This window comes from Kogia breviceps, chromosome 3 (genome assembly GCF_026419965.1).
Source record: "Kogia breviceps isolate mKogBre1 chromosome 3, mKogBre1 haplotype 1, whole genome shotgun sequence".
In the NCBI taxonomy this organism is placed as follows: Eukaryota; Metazoa; Chordata; class Mammalia; order Artiodactyla; family Physeteridae; genus Kogia; species Kogia breviceps.
In genome coordinates, this window is record NC_081312.1 from 13,581,792 (window position 1) to 13,605,748 (window position 23,957).

General features: G+C 48.3%; 1 protein-coding gene across 9 annotated transcripts in view; it reads left to right on the top strand.

Annotated features, from left to right (window-relative positions):
- TTC7B (tetratricopeptide repeat domain 7B) overlaps window positions 1-23,957 on the top strand; it is a 241,385-nt gene that overhangs the window by 164,733 nt on the left and 52,695 nt on the right. For 3 of the 9 annotated variants that reach the window (XM_059055627.2, XM_067027901.1, XM_059055637.2), the window contains 4 exons: window positions 9,580-9,696; window positions 15,834-15,931; window positions 20,130-20,291; window positions 22,893-22,943. In XM_059055627.2, the coding sequence (XP_058911610.1) occupies window positions 9,580-9,696; window positions 15,834-15,931; window positions 20,130-20,291; window positions 22,893-22,943 (428 nt within the window). The remainder of the gene's footprint in view (window positions 1-9,579; window positions 9,697-15,833; window positions 15,932-20,129; window positions 20,292-22,892; window positions 22,944-23,957) is intronic. The other 6 variants (XM_067027900.1, XM_067027904.1, XM_059055631.2 and 3 more) reach the window with 3 other exon arrangements.

The following is a 23,957-nucleotide window of genomic DNA, read 5'->3' on the forward strand; positions in this document are numbered from 1 at the left end:
CATGGGAGCAGGGTCTGTGCAAGGACCCATGGCTCCACTCGGCCTGTGATCCCAGCGGGATGCCTGATCCACCTCTGGTCCCGCAGAGCTGGATCAGGGTGCAGCTTCGCAGCACCCTGCTGCCCTCTTCCTTTCTGGCGCTCTTCTTGACTTCGGGCGGAGGCTGCCATTTCTAAATTACAGAACCTCGTGGCTTCCTTAGGGTCCGTATCTCATCGGGCTGAGCCCTCTTCCTTCTAGGTCTAGGTGATTGTAGGATCCCCACGCTTTGGCATCTGCCTTCATCCCTGAAAAGGGCCCCCAGTGCATCTTTTCTTCTTGAGCTCCCCATCCTCAGACGTGGGAATGTGGGGAGATGCAGGCCGTGGCAGCTGAGTCAGAAATAAATCCTGCAGAGACGGCTTTTGGGGAGTGGCCTGTCAGTAGATGTGCTCTTGGTTTGCCCCCTCACGATTTTAGAGACGACCAATGGCTTTGTGGTTCAGACAGAACAGATTATTTCTTTTTAGAGCCGGGGTAGTCAGATGGAGAACTTTTTTTTCAAATTTTTCCTGTTCACACATTCATATAGCAGAGGGCTCACTGGGCCCAAGGTACTTGCTCACCAAATCGCTCACCAGAGCAGGGGGCAGGTTCTCGGCCTCCTGCTGCCCTGCACCCCGTCAGCCCCTGGTTCCACCCGGTCAGACCGTGCTCAGGAAACCGTCCCGACTGCTGCTTTGTGGATAGCACCGAACGAAAGGGCTCCCTTCATGAAAACGTCACACTCAGGCATGGGAGGAGGTCTCCCGAGTCTGGGCAGTGTGATTCCACACGTGTCCTCAGGTCAGCCTGTCCTGGTCATTTCCGGCTTAGGTGCTGGTTCCAGGACGCTCATCGGAGTTGAGATGAATAGCTGAAGTGGGAGTGAAAAATGAGCCAAACTGAGGGTTTCTTGGGGTGATTTATCTCAGCTAAATATGTCAGTTGTTTGTTTGTTCTAAAAATATCGTGAGGAGGATGGGGGAGTATTCCAGATTGTTGACACTTTGACTGAAATGAGAAGCAGAGTGTATAACTGACACGGATGGAGCAGAAGTCCCTGTGGGTCATGAGGAGGAGGCGGGGTCAGGCTACCGAGAAGCGACGGCAGGACCGTCCCCAGCACCGTCCCTCCGGGCAACCTCCCAGGCCAGGATGAGGGGCTACTAAGTCCTGCAGAGCGAGATGTCTGACCCTGATGCTTCCTTTTGCTGAGCAAGCGTGGTGTCGATGTTCCAGGAACCAGCAGATCTGAGAGCCTGAGCTGGGGTCAGGCTCACGGCGACCGGGAGCCGTGCTGAATGTCCCCCCAGACCTGCCAGCACCCTGTGCGGCGTCTCCTTCCACGGCAACCAGGGGCCCTGAAAGTGGTCAGATTTCAAGGACTTCCTCAGTGGTGAAAACTCCCAGACAGAAGTTTGCCAGTGAGCCACCTGTGCCAGTCGCTCGGCAGGGCTTCGTTCCTGGAGAAGACGCACTCACAGCAAGAGCCGTGCCCTCCGAACCCTCCTTTGGTGGTCCTGTTAGCAAAGCCAGCAGGAGTGAGCGTGCACTTGGGGGTTTTGTAAAGGAAACCAGGCACCCAGATTTGATTCCTTTAAAACTTGTAGACGAAGGGTTTCTGTCTGACAGCCTGTGAGCAGACATCTCTTAGAATTCCAGGAGGTCAACACACATTTCAGAGATGTCTGGATTTGATTATCTTCGGGCCAGGCAGGCATGACTCCAAACACGCCCTGAGATCCTGAGCTCAGCTCCTGTTTACTTGCTTGGTTCTGGAAGACGTTTGAGTTTTCCAGCCCTGAAGAGGACCCCCAAGAGCAGTGGAGGATTATCCAGTGCTTTGCAGACTCAGGACGTGCCCTTTATGTGGGTGACAATGTAAATGGTGCCCCGGGCTTAGTACGCTGCCCCTCGCCGGAGATGCTCAGGAAGGACCTGGACAGGGTTATAGCACATCCACCGGAAAGCCATCCGGAGAATCTCTCCAGAAGGGAAGGAAGGTTCAAGACCACAGGTGGGGGTAGCCTTCATTTGTGAGCTTAATGTAGGTGGTTGATCAGAATTGCCACTGAATTTAAGAATAAAATACCCTGAAAATCCTTGTTGGAATGAAACAAACACAGGTGGAATTGCCTAAGTGTAGGGACTACGGGAACTCTTTTCCTTGGATGTCTTTTTTTTAAAAAAACTCAGACCATTTGGAGGCTCAGATGGAGAGTTCTGAAGTAGAGTGGTGCTTTTTGAACTTAAGTTTGCATGAATCACCTAGGACTCTTGTTACATGAAGATTCTGACCCATTGGGTCTAGAGTGGCATGTTCTTTCTGCATTTCTCACATGCTCCCTGGACATGCAGAGGCTGCTTGTCCCAACCACGCTTTTGAGCAGTAAAGCATTATAGGACCTCTCAAGGCCTTTTCCAGGGTCGGGTTAATTGGAAAAATCTATATTTTTTTCTAATGAGTCGATGAACAGCACGTCAGTACAGCAATTAGGTGAGCCAGATGATCAAAGAAATTGTGTATTTCCTGTGTAATAGTTAACAGATCATTCACTCAGGTGACATTTACTGAACAATCACCATTAGTGAGGACCCCCCCCCAAGCAGTGTTTGATATCTAATGGGAGCAGTCACGTGACTGGTTCCATACCCCACCCCCCTCCCATCCCTTCCAGCTGCCGTCAGAGGGTCCTCAGGGGGCTGGAGGCCTCAGCTCTGGGGCCTGCGCAGCTACAACCCCACCATCATGGGCTCGCCTGGTGGTGACTGGGCCTGTGGAGCTGCGTCAGGCCAGGCAGCTCGCAGGCCAGTCGTGGCATTGATCTCCAGTGACAGTGACTCAGCCCCGGATCAGAGGCTGCTTTTTGCAGAGAACACCACCTCCGGGGATTGGGCTGGTTTGGAAAGCCGGCCAGGAGAGCAAGGGCTCCAAGACCAGCAGGACATGCGAAATGCTGGTAACAAGGAGCTGAGATGGATTTCCTTCACGAAAGCCACACTGAAACCTGAAAACAGCCCCTCGTCCCCCTCTGAGGGGTGGGTTAGGTGTTTGGAACATCCTCTCCATGACCGGCTGCCGCTCGGTCCCGTCTGACTTTGTTCCCAGCTGACTCATCTGGCTTCAGGTTTCCACCGCTCCTGCTCATCACCACGTGCTTGGGGCACATCTCTTTCAATTTCTCTCACCATCTGATCTGTGGCTGCCAAGCCATCTTCTCAATTTAAAATTTCGTTTCAGCATACCTACCTCCTCCCCCCCCCCCCCCGGCTGGTGTACTGTCACTTCTACCTGGTGACAGAGCGGTGACACTTCCCTTCAGGTGTTTGGCAGCCCGCCCCACTCCAGCTCTCAGGTCAGGCTCCCGGGAAGTGAGAGATGCGGGCGGTATCCAAGTCCCCCGTGGCCACTGCCCCACGTGGGCAAATACCACATGCGTCTTCTGCACAGCTGTTTTGCATCCCAGCCTACATTCAGCAGATAAACAAAGACAGGTCCCTGGCATGCTGAGCCCAAGAGCACACAAACACAGATCAGCACAAAATACCAAACGTTCAAGGTTCCCGTGATGTTCTTTCTGAATCGGTTGCCTTGAATACAGCGTTTACGGATCTGCTAATTAGTGAGGGTTTTGTTTACTAATATGCGTGTTTCCTCCTTGATGCACTTAATGAGCGCATTATTTATACTGCCAAATAAGATTGGAGGGAATTATTACTTTAGAATTTCTCTAAACTTTCCTAATTTATTTTCGTGGACAGTTCTTCATCAGAAAGCTTAGTGAGGCGTATTAGATTTCAGAATTTAACGATATCTACCCTTTTAGCTTCTTCTCGGGCCCCAGACTCCAGACACCATTCCTTGAGCGCACGGGACGCTCCTGCCTTTGTCGAGATGGTCCATCTGCCTGCCTGGAAGGCCCCTCCCCAGGACCCCTCCCACCCTAACTGTGAAAGTCCCAGGCAGACCCTGTCTCCTTCCTTCTGTGCTGCCAGAGAACCTTGTCCATATGTCTGTTCGTGTTCATCACATATGTGTATGTGACACTAGACTGTGAGCTTTGGTGGGGAAAGATACCATGTCTTATTCCCCTTTGTGGCCTCAAGGGCATAATAGGCATTTTTTAAATGATTGACCAAAGGATGAACGAATTCAAGTTCATTATCAGGCACACTGACATGTAGGTAGTCAGCTGTACAAATTACGGGGTGAGTAAACAGATTACAGAAAATATTTTATACAGATGAGATGAAGAAGGAGTTAGATGCTGCCTGCCTGGGGGGCAGGGAGTGAGTCACAGGAGATGTCCGACGGTGGGACTTGCACAGGTAAAGTGGGAGGGGTGCTGGGGAGGGGACTTCTAGGCAGGTGGAGGGAGCACTGAGAGCACAGGCAGGAAGATGGGAGGGCACATGGCAAAAGCTCGAGGATCCTGTTGATTCTGTGTCTCGTTCGGGTGGGGCCCAGGGTGAAGCTAAACCAGAGAGACGTGCTAGAGGGGGAGCCTGGTGCTTGGGGGCAGTTTCCAGGGAGTGAGGAAAGTCTTGCGGGGGATGAGGATTAGACATTAAACCTGGCCCTGGTACATTCTCCAGGGCGCCCAGTGAAAAGTCACCAGGCCACATGGCCCCAGAGCTTCACCAGGGGCCTGTATCTTCTTTCTAAGCTCTACACTAAGCCAGACAGTTATTTCAAGAGTTATCTTGGGATTCTCAAAAAATTCCAGAAATGGGGTAAAGTATTGCTTCTGTTAGTTTTAATGAAAAGTAAAGCCTTGATTAACTGCATCCTTCAAGTGTCTAGAATTTTATATGTGCCTGACTTTTGAGTGAAAGAGGCAAGTCACAAAAAGCACAGGCAAATGTGATCGATTTTTTTTTTTTTAAATGTGATCCTTTTTTAAAGAACCATGTGTGATGTATCCTAGGAACAATACCCCAGGCGTCCAAACTCCACTTTTCCTGCAGCCCTACCCAAATTTCAGGGCCTCAATCTGTCCCTAAGCCAGAAATCCTGCCTAATATTCGTGGCAAGTCTTTCCTGCGGATTGGACTGTAACTTCTCTGAGGGCAAGGGACTGTATTTTATGCCACTTTTATGCCACCCAGTATCTAACACAGATCTTTGCACATTTTAGGGTTTTAAATATTTAACAATGGATTAGAAAACGCTACATATCTTCGCTAGTGTCAATAGTGTGGCTAGAACATTTCAAGTCATTCTCCTCTGTTTCTTGTTTGGCTCTTTGGAGTCAAATGGGTTTGGGTTTACATTTCTGTTCTAACAGCACCTGGCAACGTGAACTTGGGCAGATTCCTTAGCTCTCGGCCTGACTTGGAGGGTTGTTGTAGAGATCACTGATTACATATCTACAGTGTCTGGCAGCTGCTGCTGTTATTGTTATTATTTCACCCGTCTTGAAAGCAGAAGCTTCCTGGCTTGTAGCTTATTATTCCACAGTTGAGAGCTCTTGTATTTTCTGGAATTGCATTTCCATTTGGGAGTTTGAGCTCCTATTACTTAAGGCTGGCTTCAGCGGTTGGGAGTTGGGGAGGCTCTTTGACCTGAATCTCAAAAGATGAGTAGAGGCTTAAAAAGCAGAAGCGGATGGAAAAGGCATCCCAGGCAGAAGGAACAGCATGTGCAAAGACCCAGGGGCACGAAGGAGAGCGACATGCGGAGGGAGTTGATCGTGGCTAGAATGGGGGATGTACCTGGTAGGCAGAGGGCAGACGGAGGCTAAGCCCGTGGGCAGGAGCCGGATCATAAGAGGCACTGCACGTGACGCTAGATTTGGACTACCGGGAACATTGTTAGATTGGTATATTAGCGAGGTTCTATTCTTCAGTAATATCCTGTAAGTATTCAATGAGTCTCTGGGCAAAAATGTTTTAAGTTAGATTAATGGACTTTGAACCAGGTATAGGGAATAGGATAGACCATTTTCCCAGCATGTGATGCCTTACTATACTTAAGAGAAACATCTCACTTAATTTGTGCTGGGTCCTGGGTGATGTGGCCGGCAAATGACCTCAGCCCGGCCGTCCCTTTGCCCTCTCTAGCAGGTTGACAGTTCCACAGATTGAAATGCAGTCAGTGCGGGTTGGTCCCAGGTTTTCTGCCTCAGGGTTTCCTCAGTAGATGGAATCTACAATATCTCTGGACATCAAACGCAGCACAGTAACGCTTATCGTTGTTTGTGTACTCTTCACGTCTGTGCCAGTGTAACGTGCCCCCAGCCAGATGTTTTCTAACAATCTTGAAATGTGTGACCAGGGCTCGGCAAACATGTTGACAAGTCCCTTGTTCTGTTTTCGGCATTGTTCTCTGCCTTATAAACCAGCCGAGGTCTGGGGAATGGTAAGAAGGAGCACAGTCTCTGAGGCCTCCAATCTCCTGCTTCTCCTTTGCATGCAAGAACATGTCAGAGCTAAAGGCTCCTGGAACTTTCTGCCCATAACACTGGACACATCTGACAGTGGCCGAGAGGCTTTGCTTTGCCTCCCCAGCCTGTGCTCTCAGCTCCTCTTCTCCGTCAGCCTCTCCTTCACGCTGCTCCTCTTGCTTCACTTCCAAGTACCTTTTCCATCATCTGGGCTCAGCAATTCGACTATTGTTCTTCCTGTCTGGTTCTCTGAAATCCAGCCCACACCTTTCAACTCCATATCCTGAGTCAAGTGTTTGAAAGCTGTTATTTCATGTTAATTAGAAGTTCTTTTTCCAGCCAAGAAGCCTTGCACAGAACTGTTCCCCCAAGCTGTGGCTTAGAGACGAGCTCTGGTGTTTTGTACTTTGGTACACTTAGAGGAATCATGGATAATTGCTCTTAGAGCCGCAGCGCTGCCTGCCAGGCCAGGAAACCTTCCCCACGACTCCGTGGCCCTCCGTGGGCTGGCAAGCTCCGAGCTTGACTCAGCCAGAGGACTCGGTGTGCCTCCAGAGAACATCATGGTCTCGGTGGGGTGTCCCCCTGGCCAAAATTGCTTGGCACTCAGACCTCATCCACGAGGGTCTCTGGCCTCCAAGTAGGTCTCCACCAAAGGCTGGCAGGTGACCGCTCGGCAGCTCCTCCTTCCTTTGTAACACATGTTCCAGTGGACCCATGTCAACTGGACCCATGTCATGTGGGAGATTCTGGTGGAGAAGTACTCCCACCACCTTCTGGACTCATGAAGACATCATCAGGAGTTGGCTTCTGGCTCCTTAAAAACCCCTCAAGACAGCCTGAGTGGCTGCCATTCCTTGCAGGCAGTCCTGGAAAGGCCTCAGGGAATTTCCACCTCTTGAGGTGTTTTTGAGCAGAAGCTAAGCCCTGTTCTCACACCTGGCCTCACTCCTTTTTTCTTTTTTTTTTTTTTTTGCGGTACGTGGGCCTCTCACTGTTGTGGCCTCTCCCGTTGCGGAGCGCAGGCTCCGGACACGCAGGCTCAGCGGCCATGGCTCACGGGCCCAGCCGCTCCGCGGCATGTGGGATCCTCCCGGACCGGGGCACGAACCCGTGTGCCCTGCATCGGCAGGCGGACTCTCAACCACTGCGCCACCAGGGAAGCCCTGGCCTCACTCTTTACGCCCATCTGCTGGCAGATCAGGGCCTCCATCCGTCTCATTACCTGGCCTGTTATTCCATCGTCCTAGGCGTCTGCAGACCCAGGCTTGAGAAGGCTGCAGCCCTGACCCCTCTGGGAGCCACCAGCGCCCCCTTGGGCATCCTGTGTTCCACTTGGAGGGAGTGGTTGGTGCTAACCCATCCTGAGCTTGGGTGGTGACTGTTAGGACCACCCTCATTCCACCTCTTCTGGGGCAGGGGGCGCTCTTTCCTCCTCCCAAGTGCCTGCCTTCAAATGAGTAGTGAGGAATCCTCCTATATGTCTAACTTAAATCACTAGAAACATATTTCTTTACCTTCTGCGGTTTATAGAGAAAATAGTCAGTGAGCAAATGCTGGTTTAAAGCCCACTGACCTCAGGACACAGTTCTAAGCTCTGTGGAAGTGAGGCCAGGGGTTCTTCTATTGAAGGGAGATAAAACCCCCTACTGAGAGGGGTCCTTACAAAGATAACACTGATATTGTTTTGTAAAAGTGCCAAGCACGGGCACATAGAATACCTTTAAAAAACAGGAGCTCCTCCCTGTCTTTGCCTCTTTTTATTAACAACAAACACCAGCTAATATGATATACACAGAGTAAAGATAAAGGTGTGAAAGTGGTACCCATGGAAGACTTATTTGATGAGGTGGAGTTTTAGCTGAATTTAGGAAGAATTAAGGAGCCATGTGGATTAGGAGAGATTAAGATTGAGAACATGGCATATATTCTTAGAGTTATGATAAAAACATAGCCTGTGGCCAGTGAATTACATTGGTAGCAGTAAAGGGCACTGAATGGGATGGTGACATAGGAGTGGGCCAGTGGGCAGAGTGTCTTAAAGCAGTGGTCCCCGACATTTGGGGCACCAGGGGCCAGTTTCATGGAAGACAGTTTTTCTCTGGACCGGTGGGGGCACCGTGGGAGGCAGGGCAGGTGGTTCGAGCGATGGGGGGCGGCGGATGAAGCTTTGCTCACTCGCCGCTCACCTCCTGCTGTGCGGCCCGGTTCCTAACAGGTCACAGACCAGTACCCCTGTCTTAAAGGACTCGATAAGGAATTTTGACTCATTATTACAGTCAGTAAGGAATCATTGTAGTTTCTTGAGCTGGGAATGAAAATGATTTGGGGAGGTCTTTATTATATGACTTCCTAGAGCCGGGCAGGTGAGTGGACAGCAAGACCGTCAGGACGGTACCTGGGCTCAGGCTGGGGCTTTCACAAGGACATTAGTGATAAGCCTAGGGACCAAGGGAGCTGATGTCTAGAGGGACATAAGTAGACTTAGGGGGCGGGGCAGCTCTGAGGGGCCACCAAAGGGAGAAGGGGCTAAGCTTAGTGCCCTGAAGGTCTGGGCGGAACACGCGAAGCCATCGGTGGTAAAAAAAAATTGGGAAGAGGTGGTGGGTGACTGTGGGTGACTTAGTGAAGTCCTAGCCCCTACAGAGCAGGGCTGGAGAAAATCAAAGAGGAGAGGGCCTTAGCCCGAGGCCCCCTTTTTATGTACCCTTGGTTCAGGCTTTCATCTCCTTCCCATGATGAGGATCATTGTGGAAGGTTATTTGTAGATAATTATGTAGATAATTACATCTCCTGTGTAATTTTGTAAATAAATCAAGATTCGCTTTTGATGTATTTTTGAAGTTTTGCAAATAAATTGGCTTTGTCCTAAAAAGCACGGTCTTAATAAAATCCCTGTGTTCTGAATGAAATTAGCCGCTCCGATACGTTTAAGCTGGCCACACGTGGTGGCATCGTGCCGGCACTGGCCTTGGGGGTGAGACTTATGCAAAGGCAGATATTGAGCCGGGAGTTCGGGAATCCTCGGCCCTCCTGCCACTGCTTCCCTCGGATCCAGCCTTTGGACGCCCCCTTCTAGAATGAGTACAGAGCTTCTGGCTACTTTGTTTTGTTCTGGTGGGGACTCTGGCTTGAGCTGTGTTCTTTTTCTCCCTTTATCTCCCCACCACAGACTACTGTTTTCCAAAGTGAAGCTGGAGTCACTGTGCCGGGGCCCGGATGAGGCACTCCTCACTTGTAAGCACATGCTACAGATTTGGAAATCCTGCTACAACCTTACCAATCCCAGGTAAGAGGCCAGTGGCGGCACCTGTTGTGCGTGGTTTTTGCATGGGCCCCGCCTCTCAGTCCATCCCGGATTGGCATTTAGCAGGACAAATTCTCCACCCCTGTGCACCCCTAGGCCCCCGGGAGCCACAGGTAAGAGCGGTGGAACCTCACACAATACATTTTTAAGGAGATTTTCTCTTAGTGTCTCATGAGATCTGCAACTCGTGGGTTTCTTATGCTTTTGTTGCCACGGTGGCCCTCTAGGCTCACTTCCAATTGGTCTCCATCTGATTTCTCTCAGCCAGCCATTTACGTAATTCCCTTTGACGAGTCTTTATCTTTCTGGTGATTTATGGATAGACTAGTCAATTATATATTCCAGATGGGGTTCTCATAGTAATATTTTAAAAAGACCTGCATAGACCACAGGCCACATGCTACTAAGGAGAGTAGAAATTGCTTTTGACATGATAAAGTGTAATTTTCAAAAAGTTAAAATCATGACTCAAACAAATATAAAAGATGAGCACATATAAAACATAAAACATTAGCACATATGAAAGATTTTACTTACCTCATTAACTAATGAGGGAAGCGGTAAAATGTTAAGACCCATTCAAAGAAGAACTTGAAAAATAGATTTGCTGAAATGAATTTGCAAATAAATGTAAAAACAATAATATTCTATAGAACAATGAAATACATTGTTTGGGGTTATCTTTTCTACGGGTGGATATTGATTGTATCTCAACCAGACAAAATGCATAGGTTTTCTACTGGCCAGCTCTGCCCCACAGCGCTGTGAAAGGGCCCAGCCAGTCGGAGTCAGTCAAAGGCGCCCACCCCGCAGAGGCAGATAATCTGGGAAAGGTCCCCTAGTCAACTCCCAGCAAGTCCCCCAAAAACACCATCTTCAAGTCTTGAGCGGTGTCTCCCGGCATGTGTCTAGATTACTAAGTGTGCCCTGACCTGTGAAGGAAGTGATTTAATGAAAAGGGACCTCACGATTCAGGTGAATTCAAACAACTGCTCAAACACTCAGAATATTTTGCAAGTTCACAGCAAGATGTATGGACAGTCCACGTTCTGCTCTTAAGAGTCAGGAGCCTAAAAATGTATAAGTCAAATTGTAAATGTGTTCAAGGGTGTGGCCCACCCAGTCCAGCCCAGCAGGAGGCGGGCAGGGGGGCTGGTGAGTCTCTGCGGGGCTGGAGGAAAGGTGGGGTGGGGATAGGGAAGCAGCAGGGTGCTGGTGGGGTTCCGTGTGAGATCTTTTCTGCCGTTAAAAAATATATATATTCAAAATCAGGGCCCTGTTGAGGTGATGGGTCCTGATGAGCTGACATGGGCCAGAGTTGAGACCACAAGCCCCGTGGGCGGTGTGGCTAGAAGATGGGGAAGCCTGACCGGGAGGCCCCCCCCTTGCAGAGCCCGAGCCACGAGAATTACACAGGAGTCCCCTTCCTAACCGTAGCCTGTGGCACGTTACCAGGCCCACGGGACCCATCTTCCTCTGGGTGAAAAGCTAATCGTGAAACTGGCCTCTTCCCTTTTGTGGGTATGTTCTGGAGATAAAGATCATTTCAATTTTTTAAAAAAATTCTACTTTTCTAAGTCTGTAGGCAGAAATAGGAAATGTCCATATTGATGTCCCCCAAAGTCCCCACTCCCCGCCTACCAGACGCAGCAGGATTTGAGGGAGGGTCTTTGCCGCGAGCCCAGCTACCGGCGATACTCCCCAAGCTGGCTGCCTCCTACTGGAGCACATCCCTTTGTCTGTACCCCCCTTTAGAAGTGAGAAAATAAATCCATCAGCTTTCCCGTTGCCAGTTTTCCCTCAGTTCTCCACACCTCTCCCACCTCTCCACATTTCTTCCCACTTAGCAACCAAGAGTATTGCATGTGAGGAGAAGAAAAAATAGCAGAATTGGAAAGCTTTTTAAAAACACTTAACCAAATGCCTGGGCTGTGTCCGTACTTGCTCGGCTCCCTGAAGGATCCTTCAGGGCCCAGGCAGGGGAGGACACTGGCTCCGGCGCAGGGTGCAGAGTCTGGCTGGGGGTGGGGGTGGGTGGAGGAGGACGCATCAGCTCCACGGAACTTCTCCCTCCAGCTACTCCCAAAGCCTCGAGGGAGGGGGGCTGGCAGTCCAGCAGCCCCTTATTAAGGAGTTTCCTGTTTGTTTTTTTTAACTCTATTTTCTCTGGGATATAAATAAATGTTTCTCCTGTAGCCCTCACCAGTGTGCAAATTTAGACATCCTCCCCAGTACAGTCGGGGAGGGCGTGACCCTAGCAGTAGAATAAAGCAGAAGAGGGCAGGGCAGTGTCTTGACAGGGACAGCATACCCCCGCAGTTCTCCAGATAAGGGCAGCTCTGGGCCCAGCAGCCTCAAGTTGGGTCACGTGGGGTTTTAGAAGAGGATAGAAAAGCATGCACAAGTGGGTGAGAAGCATCCCTGCTTAATAAAAGACGTGAAGACTGAGCAGAAAGCATGCTGGCAGGGGGCGGTTGGCTTCCAGCTGGAGAAGGTCCTCGCTGATTCCCGGGCTCAGGCGCCCGTGTTTCTAAGTGTGCTCAGTTGTGAGGGACCTGAGCTCACCCTCCCAGGGCGCCCCACTGTTCGCCACCCCCCAGGAGCCCCACCCAGGGGCTAGCACAGCCCTCCAGAGCGGTGGGACAAGGGCCGCAGAAGAAGACACGGGCAGTAACAGGGCCAGACGGAGACAAGACCTCGCTTCCTGGTCCCTCCTCTTCACTCTTGCTTGAAGGAGCACCACCCTCTAGGCCAGTCGCTGAACAGAGCCTGAGGCCAAAGAGCGGTCCCTGCAGGCTGAGAACGCTTCTCCTGCTGTGAGCAAAGGGTGGGCGGCGTTCTCCTGAGTGTACGTTTGGCAAAGTGTTGGTCACTTCAGAAGCCTGGGTTTATTTCCCGAGGCCTGCAGTTTTGCGTGCCTTTAGGACAGAAGTCCGCCTCACGTTTCGTCTTCTCTCCTGCTGAAGTGCACAGCTCCCTCAGCTCTTGTGCGCGTTGACTTGGCCACTTGAGACAGTGTGACTTCTGGCCGGAGCCTCGCCAGACGATCCAGCGCTTCAGCAAGGGATGCTGTACCTTCTCTCTGCCAGCACCGTGCTCAGCCGTTTATACCCCATTTCACGCTACTAGTCATCCGTATTTTGGTGGAGCTTTTCTTTATACAGAGTGTGCTCTCGTTCATCTTCAAAGTAGCCCCATAAAATGGGCAAATGTCCTGTTACATCAGACCCATTTTGCTGATGAGAAAATTGAGTGTGGGAATGTTGAGAACTTGCCTTGATTCATGCAATCCAGCCTTAAGTTGCCTGGGAAATGTTCTGGTTTCCTATCCAAGGCCCCTCTATTACATCAGTATTTATTGTGTGCCAGGCGCTTTCTCAGAGCTGGGAGAGGACAAAGCTGTGACAAGGACCCCAGGGTTCCAGCTCCCAGTCCACCATCAGCTTGCCTCTTGTGCTTAATCTCTGTGTAGCTGTGTTGGAGGGTTTCCAAGAGAAGCTCCCAGTTTCCAGGATAACTTAACCATCAGTACAGTATACTCTGGATTTTCAGTCCTTATTTAAGGGAATAGAAATTACCTGGAGGTGTACATCTACATATGTGGATCTCTGCAGCTTATGTGCGGTGGATTTGGGGTTCCTTCCAGTTTCCTTTCCCTAAACCCTCTACTAACACCGCTGACCAGTAATGGTTTTCCTTTCCTTCCTGTCATCCTCCTTCGGAGGTGGTGCTGGCACCTAAGGGCCAGGCAGAGGAAAGGTGAGGGGAGTGAGCTGTAGGGGGAGGTGGTCCACGGAGGTGCCCAAGCAGATGTGTCCCAGAGGGAGAGAGGAAGGCTTGCGGGAGAGAGGCTGGCCGGAATGAGAGCGCGAGGCCAGGCCTTGCTCTGCCCCTTCTTCCACATCCTGTGGATCATGGCAAAGGCAAATTCTGCACCATATAAACAAAGAACTAAAACCTGCTTAAAGCATCCAGCAAAATTCTCAGTCAGTCACAACAGTCAGAGTGGAAATGAAAGCATCTCCATTGTGAATAGTTATTTGTTGCTAGATAAGCAACAGATCCAATGGAGATAAACAAATACTATGGAGATAAACTAAGGAATGTAACCACATATTGTTTCTCAGCTGGTGGAAGGGAAATAGGTCCTTTGTCCCTATCATTGGCTGAGGTTCACAAGTTAAGATCTTCGTTTTAGTTGGGGTTTATAACATCTGGAGTAGGAGGTCCTTAACTCAGCTTCTCCACACCTACCGTTGCACCAGACAGCTGGGAATAAGTTGTCTCCAGAAGTCAGCCAGCCTTGTTAACCCCAGATGCATGTTTGGAGGCATGGTATTTATAAGGACACCTGGCGTGTGTCCAGAAGTTATAATTCTTCTGAATGTTCTGTCTCCATGACCTCAGTTCAGCCCGACACACTTCTGAGTGGGAAGACAATCCTTATCCTCACCTCACAGGGAAGTCACTGAGGCACAGAGAAAGGGGCCTTGCTCAAAGTGACCTACCATTAGTGACAGATGTGGGATAAGAACCCAGACTCCTGGTTGGGTTCCAGGACCCAGCATGACATGCAGCAGCCAACCCTGTGCTCTGATACTTGGTGAAATGAGAAGCCTGGAGGATTGTGGCTGAACCAGACATTTCCCATCCACTTACTGTGATTTGGTCCACGGAAAACCCAGGCAGATCCTTCCTTGGCAATTCCAAGACCTCATTGTGTGTCCTGGAATCCGCAAGGTGATGAAAAATTTCACTATATTTTGAGATAAGATCTTCCGAGAAACTCCTAAGTGGGGAGCCATTGCAACATTCAGATGATTAACTCTTTGTAATATTTTTGTAGTATTTTTTGTAATATTTATATTAAAAATACATGCATGAATAGATCAATGCTAGAAATATTCAGTTGCTAATGCGATTAATGCAAATTTGCATGTACTTTTATGCTGTCTTCTGCTCAGAGACATTTATTGTTTCTCAGTCATGGAAATACTTAATAGAACAGATTCCAAAAAGCATGTATCCAGTGATGTCATATGTATAGGCTGACAAACCAGTCTGTACTGAGGCAAGTTTCCTTCTGTTTCCTGTGGATTTCTCTAACTACATCACTGGACGTGGAAATTGCAGCCTGCAAACCATATTAAGTTTCACAGCAAATCTTGTTTGTACCACTTTTAGCAACAGCTGCATAGAGGAAGGAAATTGTGTCCCTTTATTGTGGAATTTGAACTTCTTAACAAAAAAAAAAATCATTTGTAGAGCCCCCAGATTGGAAAAAAAAAAAAATGGATTCAAAGAAAAGCATTAAAGGCTCAAACCTCAAGAGATAGATATGCATCTTTTGATAGAATATCATGATAGAGGGAAAAAGAATGCAATTGTTTAAATTATTTTACTTACTAGCTTCTTAGAATTAAAAAAAAAAAAAAAGTCTTTATGAGCCAAGGGCCCTTAATGGTGTTTCATTCCAGTTAGTCCCGATGTGGTCTCCCACGTGACTCGACACAAACGAGGCCGTGGCTGTGATCACCGTTTGAAAAGGAAGAGCCAGTGGTTCTTGAATTTGGCTATGCATTAGAACCATCTGGGGAGCTTTGAAAACCAGAAATTCTGATTTATTTGGTCTGGGGCAGGACCCAGGCATCAGTGGCTTTTAGAGATGCCCCGGGTGATTTTTCTGTGCAGCCAGGGCTTACTTAGATGCACTGCTATAGAGCATTGGTTCCTAAGGACAGCCTGAGGATGATGTGTTTATGGGATTGATGAGCCTGAGACTTACCAGCACAGAATGCTCATCGGTTTCCCCGACACGGTGGATGGTGAATGTGGCTCGAAGTTCTCATTTTTGTGTCTTACAATGACACAAAAGAGACGAAAATTAGCTTGGGTCTCTGGGTGCAGTTTAAGCCATGTTTGTGATATGGATCCTGAAAGGAATCCCAGCCCAGGCCAGGCGGGGAAGCAGGATGCCCGGTGATGAGTGGAAAGGTGCTGAAGAAGCTCAAAAAATGCACAGAAGGTTTTGCTGCATTTCAGGAGTCGGGATTGGTTGACTCTGTTTCCTTCCCCTGCCCACCCTTCAAATGACTGACATTTGTAGCTGTGTTTTGCAGTGATTCTGGACGTGGGAGCAGCCTCTTAGATAGAACCATTGCTGACAGACGACAGCTTAATACAATTACTTTGCCAGACTTCAGCGATCCCGAGACAGGTGAGAATAAAAAGCCAGAGGGGCCGAAATGGTGTCAACCTGAAGGGACATGGGGCCTGGCCCCAAGCCGTGCGGGATGTAGACCATCAGGGCCTGGGGTGGGAAGAAGTCCTCACCCAAATAGGCTAAACTCTCACCTGAGGTGCATTTTCTCCAGTGTCTTTTTTCAAGTGTGTGTTCACAGTGGGGGAAGTAGTATTACTTACCCAACACCGCTCTTTGAAATCTTTCTATTTTTCCCCTTGCTCTTGGAACCGAAAATTCGAAACTAAAATTAGACTGTTCCCATCCCCATCAAGCTTCCCCTCTGCTTTTCTGTTTCTTTCTCTTTCTTTAGATTTCAGACCTTGCTAAAAATCAAGCTTTTGGTTTCTAATCAGTTGCACATATGAACTCACACAACCCCACAAAAAACCCTGCAGGGAGAGGCAGGTGGGTTCAGAGCTTCTGAATCTACTGACCCCGCGAGGAAGCTTGTGGCGCTTACTGCCTTGGAGCAAATATTTACACCTCAGTTATCATTTGCGTTTCCACAGTTGCCTAAGTACAGAGGGGTAAAGATACCTCTGTAATATCCAGCACTCCAAACAAGTAACTTTAGTAGTAATACTGACTTTTCAGTGGCGATTCAGAGGACTCGACAGACCCACAAAATGTAAAGAAATCCACGGCGCTTTGAGCCTCAGGGGTAGTTCCAGAGCATCATTTGGAAGCTGGCTTTGTTGCTTCTCCCGCCACCCCAGAGGGCCCTGGGTCAGGCCGAATCGCCGTCTGGGTATGCCTGGTCTTCTGTGGGTTGATTTCATGAAAGGAGCCTCCGGGTCTTTCTCCTGCACTGTGCCAGGTCCCGGCTCCTGACCAAGCCCCTCCAAAGAGCCAGAGAGCAGCCCTGAGGCGTGCACAGCCATCCTTGGAAAATCTCTCCCCAGGTGGCAATGAGAGAGCCGGCTGTGGTACTCACCCAAGCCCATCCTCATAGCCGCCTGCCTCCCTGTGCTAGTCTCCCTTTAACCAAATTTAAAGTCGGCTGAGGAAGCCTGATCCCAGGGCCCTGGGGCTCCTAGGTCAAAAGAGTGTTGGGCATTCGAAGCAGCATGAATTATAAATTAGTGCAGTTTAACAGGGCTGGCAGCCACTGCTCAAAATGCAGGCCAGCTAGGCCACAGAGAAACTCGCCCCTGGAGTAGCCTGGCCCCCGGGGGGAGGGGCAGTCATTGGGGGGCTTAGACAGCGAACCAGGCAGACTCTGACCTGGGACGGCACAGCAGAGTTCTGCTCGTGGTCCAGACCTGCTAGAGGGACGTGTGTAGCCCCCCTCGCTGCAGGAAAGGGAAGGTCAGGCTGTCAGGACTTAGCCACTGAGAGGTGAGGCTCGGACCCCGGCGAGAGAAGAGAGGGAGGTAACATTCCCTACGGCTGGCTCGCAGCTGCTGTGGCTGCCCGGGGCCAGCTTCCCCTTCTCCCCTACCCCCAGGACCCTGCGAGGAGGACGCTCGTACTAAATTCAGACCCCCCTTCCCCTCCAGCTGATCGGGACCTTAATTTCCTCTGAGGTCTGAGACTTTCATCCACATCACATTAAAAACAGACAGTGGGAGAAAATGAGTGAGGCCCTTGGGACGCATTCTCCCCTTTGCCCCTTGGGACCTTTTCCCCAGAGCCTCCAGGAGGTCCCCAGTTCAGGTTAAACATCAGGTGCCGTAGCTTCCAGCAGAGGCGTGTCTCCGTGGCAGAGTCGGGGCTCGCTGCCCCTTGTCCGTAGCGGACGCTGCTCTCCCTCACTCTGGAGCCTGGGTGGGGGTGGAGTCTGGATCACTGGGGCAGGTGCCCTTGGACAACAGGACAAAACCACAGCCTCCCAGGCGCTGGCCAGTGACCAGTTTATTGTGTTGGTGTGGTTGTATGTCCACACGACTCCCTCCAAGACTCCTCTCACCGGCCCTGCCCCCAGAGCCCCAAATCGTTGCTTTTCACACCACCAGTTACTTACCCGGGAGGCCAGGAATCAGAGACACGGAAGGCCATGTTAGCAGACCTTATCAGTTGCAGACTGATTATAAATGATGGTAAAACGTTCTGAAGTGATCGTTTAAATCAGAGAGACTGAAAAAATTAGGAAGGCTCACCTATAAATGGAAAAGATGCCTCCCTCTTGCTTCACACAGCCCAGTTTTATAGAGTTCAGCCCGCGGGTGGTCGCAAGAGGGCAGCGGTTCTTATCAGTGCATCAGTGGGGACTGCCTGTCCCGTGAACGACCCACAGATTTGGTTCAAACTCTGATGCCGAGGGTTCCATAGAGATGTTTTGCTTCCACCCCTGCCCTTCCATCTTGCCTTTCCCTAAAGATAGCCATTTTTTTATTAGCTTTTTGTTTACCCTCCCATGCAAATAAGATTAGATCTTATTTCCCGTGTCCCTTGACTTGAAAATAGCATACCGTATATACGGGCTGCACAGCCCCTGTGACGTGTCCCTTTACGCATGCCCTGAGGCTTCCTCTGCATCCGTTTGGGAGAACGTCCTCCGGCTTCTGCAGTGCTTCTCTGCTTTTCGAAATGCATCCGACGAGAGCACAGCCGGCAAAGACGTGTGGCCAAAACCGAGGTGACCTGCCACGGTTGTGATACTGCCAATTCTGAGTCACCCAACGTGCGGTAGACTCCTCTGTGGAGCCACAGGCCCTCTTGGATTGTTGGTTTTGTCTTCCAGAACTAAAATTTATTTCCTTTTTTAAAAAATTTTCTACTGTGGAAAAATTTCAAGTATACCAAAATAGAAATACGCCTATAATGAATCCCCATGTACCTACCACCAGCCTTCAATAATTCCTATTCTTTTTTCCTGTATCTCTGCTGTCCCACACTTAGTTTTTGTAGACTATTTTGAGGCAGATCTCAGACATCCTATTTTGCGGCAGATCTCAGACATCATATTTTGCCTGTTAAAATTTCAGTGTATATGTCAAACAGATAAGAGCTCGGTTATAAAAATATAACCGAGATACCATTATTATACATCTGGGTCATTATAAAGTACAGGCTCAGTGTTCTTGATTTTGGAAAGTGAATGATTAACTAGGGTATGGTTTTCCACCTCTGAAATTGTCCATATGCAGATCTGTGGAATAACATAAGGGGAACCCATGTCTAGAAGCTTTGGACTAGCTGAGTCCACTGTGGCTAAAGAGTGGACATTGGTTTTATTAAATGGATGTGGCAGACTGAAAAAAACAAAACCCTTAATGAATATGCTTTCCCTTCTAATATCACCTCTGGGTCCCCTTCCCCCCACCTCTGTCATCCAATAGGTCCTAGCCATCAAGAGAGAGGGATCAAATGGAGTCACAGTCATTTAACTTTGAAGCTTTGAATCATGGTCTTTTCTTTGGAATAAGTTAGTTCCTTAAATAGAGGAGGAAAAAGAATTCTTTTTCTTCCTTTTGCCTTCAAAATAGGATGTGGAGTAAGGAGATTTATCTTTAATCATTGGTAGATATTACCAGACACCGATCCGTAGTAATGATTCTTTTACCTTGAAAGTTTGATCCATTTTGTCTGGGAAAATTTTTAATTTGTCACTGCGGTGGTTCTCCCTACTGCTGTGTATCTCTCCAGCTGAAGACATGGAAGTGACAGTAATAGCTTCCTTTTCAAAGTGCCCGGCCAGTGGACCCAACCATAGACCAGCTTAGCAAGCTTAGACTCCATTGTCACAATTCGGGGACCTGACCCATTGTTGCACCTCAGTATCTGCACCTAGAAAGCCCTTAGTTTTCAAGTAAACTTTATATAAGTGCTTCTCATAAAAAACAAATCAAGGAAAAGTCAAGTTCTAATCCTTTCCAATTGAAAAGCAAATAGTTTCTTTTCCTCCAGAATGTCCTGGGTATTCTAGGTTAAAGAGGTATTATTTTCAATGGATCATACTGTTGAATCTGTGCCCAGGTAAATCTGAGATGTTTTTATGCCGTGGTGTTGTTGCAGAACAATTAAATAACCAGTGGAAAAAACAGCAAATTTGTTTTCTTCGAAAAGCACTTGTATTCTCTTGTCAAGTAGAGGAATGATTGTGTATTACATGACCTCATTTTCTTTGCAGCTTATGTGAGTATATTAAAAGCCAGTTTATTTTTTTTCTTTGTGTTTCTAAAGTTCTTTTGCCTTTATCCTTTTGTTTTTCTCTCTTTCACTTTTTTAGTGTCAGATTCCTCCTCCTCCTCTTCTCTTTCAAGAACCGAATCTCCTCTCCACCTGTTTGTATCTTCTCATCTTCATTCTCATCCCAAACCCGATACCTTTGTGTGGCCCCCGGCAGCTCATTCAGTCAGTGACCCAGGTCCCCGCCAGGAACCCTCTCTGTGTAAACATGGTTTATGTTTTTTTCCTTTCTTGTTAGATCTGCTTCATTTGCCTGACGTTTTATTTTCTGATAATCTTCCTAACTGATAAGCTGGATTGGAAACTCCATCAAATTTATCTGAGAGAAAATCTTGCTAGTTTGAAAATCCAAAAACTGTGCCGGGCAGAAAGAGACCTTGGTGCCCAAGTTCCAACCTCCCTTTTAAAAAGTAAAGGAAATCTGTTTAGAGCAGAATCAATAGAAGCTTCCCTGGAACATCGCTTCTAGTTCTTGGGGACTTCTGCGCTTTCCTGGAGTTGCTATAGATTCATACAGATCTCATTTTTTAAAAAGGCAAATTAGAACGTTTTGCAAATAATAATTTACTCCTAATTATTTCTGGTTTTCAGATTAGAAATTAATTCAACAAGTATATAGTAATCAAGGTAGTATTCGCAAGATATCAGTCATATGCCTTTTCTTTTTTTTTTTTGCGTTACGCGGGCCTCACTGTTGTGGCTTCTCGCGTTGCGGAGCACAGGCTCTGGACGCGCAGGCTCAGCGGCCATGGCTCACGGGCCCAGCCGCTCCGCGGCACGTGGGATCTTCCCGGACCGGGGCACGAACCCGCGTCCCCTGCATCGGCAGGCGGATTCTCAACCACTGCGCCACCGGGGAAGCCCAGTCATATGCCTTTTAAGTACATGGTTCTCAAACCTCACTGTGCATTAAAATCACCCAGAGAGCTTTGAAAACTGTGGGTTCTCTGGGCCCCACCCCCGGAGTTTATGATTCAGGAGGCCTGAGGTGGGGCCCAAGAATCTGGATTTATAAAATACCTTCTTCGGATCCCGATACCAGTGGGTTGTGTACTACATTTGGAAAAACAATGCTATAAGTTGTTTTCTGTTTGCAAGGAAGGAAAATGTAGGGCTTGTGTCATGAAACTCTGTGGGGAAATTGAACAGTATTTTAATCTAATCTTGATTTTAAATAATAGGGAAATTTGAAAGTCTGTTTTAGGGTGTTCAGGGACCTGTCGATGGAAAAAGAAAAAGATCCCTGTATTGAAGTGAGACACTGGTTGATACAGCCCTTAAATGGCACCTAAATATGGATCTCACCAGGAGATTGTTCTTCCACTCATTTATTTAATGTTCACTTCACCCGCAACACGGCCAGAAAACTTAATCTCTATGTCCATGATTTAAAAGGGCTCATCTTTGTTCCAAACACTCAGTTATAGGCTAAACAAAAGCTCATAAGAGGAGCTGCTGCCAGAAAGAACTACTTTCCCTAACGCGCTTATCTTTCTGACGGTAACCTGCTGTGTTAAACACACACACACACACACACACACACAGTCGGGCAGAAAAGAGACTATGATCTAAAATAAATAATTCAAACCAAGAAACACTCTGACCTGACCTGACTCATCTGCATATTGTGTTCTGAGCTCGGCCTCAACAGCAATCCCAGTTTTATGAAATGGAAGATGAAGATAAAATTTACAAACTGCTTATGTTGTTTTTAATCCACTTCTTAAAATAGACATTTTCCCTTTACTATGATGCCTACGGGCAATTGCCAACTTTGTTTTCTTATGCTTTGGTTTTTCCAGAAAAAAGTTGTTTATTGCATTGACGTTTGCCCAATTTTGGGGGGGTCTTAAAATGGGATCTTACTGTTCGAGAATAACGTTAGATGTTCCCACTGCTCCATCCTTTCTCGTTTGCACAGTGAACCCACCTACCTCCGCACCCTGCCAGTAACCTTGTTGCATCCCAAGGAGCCCTGTGTCCCTTTAAACCTCTGAAGGTTGGAGTCCAGACTCTTCTGGTGGGGCACCTTATAGCAGATTAATTAGCAAATTGTTAGGGCTATGAGCACCCACTGGGCTTTCTGCTGAGCGTAATGTGTACCAAGCAGTGCTCAGTTGTTTATTCTCTGTGAAGCTCTGAGTCATCTTCCATCCTTAGGGAGTGCGTAGCCAGTAACCAGGTGTTTGAAGTAAGACTGTTCCCCTCCCCCTGCCCCATAAATACAATATTTAGTTAGAGAAGGGAAAACATAACATACATTGCTAGTAAATGTAGAATTTCTTGATTAAAATTGTAATGACTTTGAATCCCAACTCTTTCCCTTAGGACAGATAGCCAAGACCTGAAGTTTTATGAATTTCTCCCTCCAATCCTTCACTTCCCAGGACTGAAAGCTAGCCCAACCCTACAAACTGTTGGAATCATGATTAGGGTTAACGTGTGGAAAGATCTGAAAACTGCTTGTTTGATTATTTTTCCCTTCCCTTTGGAATTTCCTGCCCTGGAAACAAAACACATTACATGAATTGGTCAGCTTTCATGTGCTGAGTGAACATTTAAATGTGGAGGGGAATGCCCAGTTGGCCTTTCTTTGCTTTAAAAAAAAAAAAAAAAAAAAAAAAAAGGAAAAATCATTGTTAGTGGAAAAACATATGTCACTCCTGAATTGAAATCTGATTCCAGACAGCCAGACTTACAGTTGGAAGGTTATTAGAACTCCATTTGCTTTTTTAGCCTTAATTTTGATTTTTCAAATGTTTGTTTCTTGGTTTTAATTTTTGGTTTGATTTGTTGTTCCAAGGCAACTCTCCAGAAGTATACTTTCATGGTTTTCCCTCCCTTTTTTCAGTTAGTAAGTAGTTTACCAATCTATCTGTTAACTTCTCTGAGGGTCTCCAGAATCACGCTGACCCCACCATGCAGTGTGTGTTGTGGTCGTTGATCAGGAATGTTGAGATGGCTTGGACCTGAAGCTGCCACCCGCTTGCTCACCCCTCCCGCTGGGGCCCAGCTCTCCCAGGCTCTCTAATGCTCTCTGCAGCTCGGGTGTAAACACTGAGGAGGCAGCACTTGTCTGGGAAGGACTACAGAAGAAGGCATTGCAGGAAGAATGCCCAAGGAGGGGCGTGCAGTGGCTTGGTCAGCCACCCCACAGGGGCTGATCAAAAGTGTGAGACGTCCAGCCTCCCCAGTGCGGCTCATCTGTAAATCTGGGGTAGAGGGAACTAGTGGAATCTGAACGTTCCTTTCTAGTTCAACCGTTATTGCTCATAGAAAACAATTCTAATAACTCGCTTTCCTAAAATAAGCTAATCAGACATCATAAAACTTAAACTACTTCTACCAGAATTTAAAGCAGACTAAGCAATTCCCTTTCAATACGTTAAAGTGAGGCTTGACGTATCTATACAAGGGACTTAACTATTTCCATAAAAACAGCTCCAAGTCTCTCGAGGGTCAGGAAACCTGGCTTCAGGGGCCAGTTCTGCAGAGGAATCCAGGCAACTCATTTGACCTTCCTGGCCTTAGCTTCCTCATCTGTAAAGGTCTTAGTTGACTAATTATTCCGTTCACACACACCTTTGGGGTTTGCCTGTAGCTGATCCTGATTTCAAGCCTCGGCCAGGTGCCTTTCTCCCCGGACTCTGTAGCCTGCAGAGGGCAGTGACCGGCCAGGTGGGGAAAGCCGGCCTGGAACGCAGCCACCAGGAGCCCCCCCACCCCCACCCCATGCTGCCCTCACTCCTGAGACCTGAGGACCCCAGGCCCCCCCAGCAGTGAACGCCTCAGCAGTCATCATTCTGGAGAGAAGTGTGGGTTGAGGTTTTATTCTTCTCTCCAAGAACGTGCTGACTCTGGGTGCTCA